Source organism: Sinocyclocheilus rhinocerous, unplaced genomic scaffold (assembly GCF_001515625.1).
Source record: "Sinocyclocheilus rhinocerous isolate Xijiao unplaced genomic scaffold, SAMN03320098_v1.1 scaffold3135, whole genome shotgun sequence".
Classification (NCBI taxonomy): Eukaryota; Metazoa; Chordata; class Actinopteri; order Cypriniformes; family Cyprinidae; genus Sinocyclocheilus; species Sinocyclocheilus rhinocerous.
This window is the reverse complement of record NW_015638931.1, coordinates 285,786-291,432: the sequence shown is the minus strand read 5'-3', so window position 1 is coordinate 291,432 and position 5,647 is coordinate 285,786. Positions and strand designations below refer to the sequence as shown.

Genomic DNA, 5,647 nt, shown 5'->3' with positions numbered 1-5,647 from the left:
CAGGCAGGTCCTATTTAAGAGATTTCTTGATTGCGAACAGGTGTGGCAGTAATCAGGCCTGGGTGTGGCTAGAGAAATTGAACTCAGGTGTGATAAACCGCAGTTTTAAGAGGGGGGCAAACACTTCTTCACACAGGGCCATGTATTTTTGGATTTTGTTTTCCCTTAATAATAAAAACCTTCATTTAAAAACTGCATGTTGTGTTCACTTGTGTTATCTTTTACTAATATTTAAATTTGTTTGATGATCTGAAACATTAAAGTGTGACAAACATGCAAAAAAATAAGAAATCAGGAAGGGGGCCAACACTTTTTCACACAACTGTATATAGCATATATTAGCAAATAACTTAAATTTCAGTCTTTTTCTCACACCGAGCTGTGGTCTGGCTTCAGAAGACTTGGAGTATAGAGTTTTTTTAGACAGATGTTGTCGCTTAAATATTTTTGTATCATAAAGAGCTCTCTTTCCCATGGGAATAAAACCACCATATGGGAATGGCGTAAGGGTGAGTACAAATAACAGATTTGAAAAAAAGCTAATAATAATAATTCACTGGCCCTCATGTAAACGTCTCTTTAAACCTGCAGTAAAGTGAATCTCATGATAACATATCCAGGTTTAAGCACATTTAACCCCAATTCTCGTGACTAATGCATTCAGATGTTTTTATTTTTTTTATTTTCATTATTCTTAATGATTTTAGAGATTGATTTTATTTATTGTTATTAGTTTAATAATTATTAATTATTAAATGGTACAACAGTATTAAAATGCAGCAGTTGAAAAGTAGGCTTCATTTTCTTCATGCAGTATATTTATCTATATTTGTTAAGTTCACATTGATGGCTGAAATGTAATGGATGTCCTGCATGAAAATTGCAGGTTGATTGGAAGATGCTTGCAGGGAAGGAACTGCATGTTACTAAAGGAGGTTCTGATAAACATTTCCATTCACCCTGCCATGTAGCTGTATAAGACATCCCCTAAATCAAGACACTTCCTCCTCCACCTTTCATTGACTTCTTTACTGACTTTCCCCAGTTTGATGACAAGCATAATGTTTCCTGTCAGACCCAAATAAATTAAACTTGCTCTCATCACTAAAGTGAACTTTGGACCAGTTCTCTTCTCTCCACACAACATGCTTCTCAGAAAAGGAGTCTAGCCTTATGATTTTTTCTGCTGATGAGAGGCTTTGTCACTGCAGAGTGCGTTTTCAGTCTGACTTCTCTTAAACGTGCCGAGGCAGATCCTTACCTTGTTCAGCACTGAACTGGTGAGCAATTCCAGCTGCAGTGTTGAACCGATTCCCATTTTGAGACTCTCCGCATTATCCTGCCTTCTCTTGCATTTGTCTTACATGGATGACCAGCGTTTTTGGGGGACCTGAATGAATTAGTGTCATTGTAAAGATGCAATATTCTAGAAATCACAGATTTGGAACAAATAACTTCTCTTGCAATGGCTGAAAGGGTCATACCTTTGGCCTTCATCTGGACAACCTGCTGTCGGAGGGTTTCAATCACTTTAGAATGGCTCACCATCTTGCAAAGTCAGTGAAAACTGGAAAGTTTGGCCGCCAGTTAAATAGGGTTTTAAGCATGTGCACATACAAAGACAATAAGACAATAAAATTCCTTCAATCTCTGTTGTAACAGGTAAACGATCTTGTATTTCTATTACCTTTTATTCCCATTAGCTATGATGGTAACTAGCACCAGTTGTTTTGTTGCTATCGACCGTCTTCCCGTTGTCGATCTCTTGCAGCAGCACACAAGTTCTTGGCAGAAGCCCCACCCTGTTTGGCAGAGGGGCGTGTTCACCCATTGTCCCCTCCTCCATTGTCGCCTTCGGTATTCTCGTCCCTGTTTTACATCCTCGTCCTCCGCAGAGCAGCTTGGTGTAAGCCGACCTGAAGTCTCTATTGAGTGTGGCGTAAAGTACTGGGTTTAGGGCAGAGTTTGCATATCCTAACCAGGGGGAGATAAAACGTTGCAAAGGCGTCGGCCACTACGTATGTTGGATTCAACTCAAACTGGCAATCTCGTGCAGGGTCGCCCTGGCGAATATTTTGCACGCTTAAGTCTCTCGTATTCCAGCCTAGGTGGATAGGTACAAATGAAACGCCCAACGAAACCAGCCAGATTGTCGCTAAAACCGCACCAACTCTCCACGGAAGCACTAGCATTGGATAACGCAATGGGGCAGTGACCGCAAAGTAGCGGTCCAAGCTGATAGCAAAGAGATTGAGTATGGAGGCAGTGCATAACATGACATCCAGGGAGATGTAGATGTTGCAGAAGTGCGCCCCCAGTGGCCAATCGCCCGTAACTTGGTAAAGGGTGGAAAACGGCAGCACGAGAGCGCTCAGTAGAGAGTCTGTAATCGCTAGCGAGACAATGTAACAGTTGGTAACGTTACGTAGGCGTCTAGTCGCGTACACAGCCAGACAAACCAAAATATTTCCACTGACAGTGAGGAGTATAAGAACGGAGAGCGTTACAGCCAATGCTATCTGAGATGTCATCTTCTGTGTCTGCGTGATTTCTTCACAGTTTTATTGCTAAAAAAAACACTAGGAGTGCGGGTGTGTTTCTGTTTTTCATATTTTCTGGCTTTGTGAATGTTCCTGTAGTTCAATAACGCCAAAATGCAAAGCAATTTTTGTTGGTCTAGATGTTCAAAATGCAATGCAATGTCAAGTTGTGTGATTTTCTTATAGTTTTATTGGTAGATGAACACTAGGAATGCAGGTGTGTTTGTGTGTGTCTATCTTATTTTCTGTTTGTGTGAATGTTCCTGTAGCTCAAGGTGGTGCGTTTAATTTCTGGCAATGCACATGGTTGCATCAGTGAAATGCGTCAATGCAAAACGCAATGCACTTTTTGTAGTTCAAGATGTTCAAAATGCAGTGCAATTTTTGTGTTTAGCTTATTGTCTGGTTGTGTCAGTGTTCCCGTAGCTCAACAACACCAAGGTTGTGCATTTTATTCCAGGCAACCAACATACTTGCATCTGCCAAATGCATTAATGCAAAATCCAGTGCAGTTTTTGAATGTGAAAATCCATGATTTTCTTCTGTTTTATTGGTAGAAAAACACATGGAATGCAGGTTTGTTTATCTCTGTTTATGTTTTTTTTTTTGGCCATCTGAATGTTCCTGTATCTCAACAATGCCAAGGCTGTTCCAGGCAATGTGCATACTTGTATCTGCCAAATGCATCAATGCAAAATGCAATGCAGTTTTTGTAGGTCAAGATGTTTAGTAAGGTCTATTCCCAATGGTCTCCTTCCACACTGCAGGGTAGGTCCACCTCTTCCATTGATCCATCTGTTCATCCATCCACCTTCCGTCCGTCTATATTGTCGTTCCAGACCTCTGTTAGACTGAAGTGTGTCGGCCTCTGCTGGTCATAGTGAGGTACTACATTTTTATCCTCTTTTGTTTAAAATAGAACAGAGATGCATTTAGATCAGAGGTTGTCAACATTTGCCAAACCAATATAAAAATGCGAGATTATTTTGAGTAATAATATAATAATATATAACATTAACAGACATAATTGCGTTATGCTAAGCCAGTGTTGACTTCTGCAATTAACTGGTTTCGTTATATCTCTGTTTTGTTTGACAGAGAAATATGATGTTTTATGCTTTATATTTGGGGTCAGTATTTTTTCCTCAATGTCACATAGCTTGTTTAATCTGTAAATGAAGTCAAATGTTTCAACTGAACCACAAAATCCACCGGACAAGTGAACTGAACTGTTGTGCAAACTGACTATCCAGTGCACGTCAGTGATGCAATTTGATCTGCTTTTTTTGTTGCTTTTTGCTTCTAGAATATTATTTTATATGAATAAAGGGAAACAAGCAATGATTTAAAGGATCTCCTTAGATTAAGACATCTTGCAATAGTGATAATAAATCAAGGTATTTTTACAGACATATGTTGCAGTTAAAAGGTTTTTTTTTTTGAAAGAAAGAAAGAAAATTATTTTATTCAGCGAGGATGCATTCAATTGATCGAAAGTCAGTAAAGACATTTAAATTGTTACAAAAATATTCTATTTCAAAGTAAATACGTTTTTTTGAACTTTGTTCATCAATGAATCCTAAAAAATGTATTAGGGTTTCTACAAAAATATTAAGCAGCAAAACATTTTTTTAACATTGATAAGAATAATAAATGTTTCTTGAGCAGCAAATCAGCATATTAGAATGATTTCTGAAGGATCATGTGACACTGAAGAGTAATGATGCTGAAAATTCAGCTTTGCAGAGGAATAAATTACTTTTTATAATATAATCAAATAGTAAACACTTGTTTTAAAATAATATTTTACAATATTACTGTTTTTAATGTATTTTTGAGCAAATAAATGCAGCCTTGTAGAGCAGAAGAAAAAAAACCGGTAACACTTTACAATAAGGTTCCTAAAGTAGTTAACTAATGTTAACTAATGAACCTTGTAACCTGGTAAAGTGCTACCAAAAAAACTATTAAAAAAATACCAAACTTTTGAAGAGACATGTACTCGATCACAATGAACATGACATTCAAAATCATATCATTAAGGAAAGAGACATTCTTCCATAACACATAACTCACAACAAACATGACACCAGTTTAAATATTGCAGAAAAGAGTAAAAACATTCAACAATGAGACAGATTTTTGCATGAATCATTTATAGAGAAATAATCAGTACTTAACATTCAAAGTTTGCTTAGACAGTAGAACTGAATCATTCAGTGATTTCCTTCAACCATGCATTAAAAAAAAGCTATAAAACAAATTTTAGAAGGACAATTTGAAATATATAGAATATACTAATGGTGCTTTCTACAGTAATTATGATCAGGTTTCAACTTTCTTCTATTGCATTCTTTACACACACAACTTATGCAGGTCTCTTAAGATGCACAAATGTGTGCATGAGTGAAATTGTAAGATGCGGGAGATTGTGTGTGCTTATTTGGCTGCAAGTTGGTGATGTTAAAGACATAATTATAGAGTAACAAAACGCTCTCAGACACCAACACAACACATTGTTTGTTTGTGTGTGTGTGTGTGTAGGACGGTAAGCTGAAAGGGAACACAATGCTCTAACACTCATATTAGTGTAGCACAACACATGTGAGACATTATGATAAAAGCTCAAGTGGAGATAATGACATATTTGCACACATTAGCTTTGTTCAGTGTTCAAAGAAAACAGACACTCTTTTTTGTCCTTTTAGAGTGAGATGAGACTTTACAAGCACTCGTTACCAGCACATTTTTGGACAGACTGTGATATTCTTATGAAAAATAAATCTCCATACACACACACAGAAGATTCTTGACGTTTTTCCTTGCTAAAATGTCCTTATGTCCACTGCCTTGAGCTTTATCCACGGTCTCTCTGTGTGTGTGTGTGTGTGTGTGTGTGTGAGAGAGAAATTAATATCCATTGCCTTTGAAGAGCTCTGTCAACTGGGTCATTCCTATGCAGTATGTTTTCATGTCTACATCATAAAATCTTAGCATACAATGCATAAAATATTAAGCTCACCATTTCTGCAGATGGAAATCATAAGTTCATTTATTTTTTATCACAGTATAATAATGAAGGAAATATAGAGTGAATTTGAAATCAT

General features: G+C 37.2%; 1 protein-coding gene across 1 annotated transcript; it reads right to left on the bottom strand.

Annotated features, from left to right (window-relative positions):
- Nucleotides 1-1,925: 1,925 nt before the first annotated feature.
- On the bottom strand, nt 1,926-2,531 carry LOC107750048 (histamine H2 receptor-like). The gene has a single exon (XM_016565305.1). It carries the CDS (start codon nt 2,529-2,531, stop codon nt 1,926-1,928), a length of 606 nt encoding a protein of 201 aa, XP_016420791.1.
- Nucleotides 2,532-5,647: the final 3,116 nt, after the last annotated feature.

Bases quoted from the DNA above. Each gene is read 5' to 3' on its own strand.
- LOC107750048 (XM_016565305.1), bottom strand. From the start codon at position 2,531: ATGACATCTCAGATAGCATTGGCTGTAACGCTCTCCGTTCTTATACTC.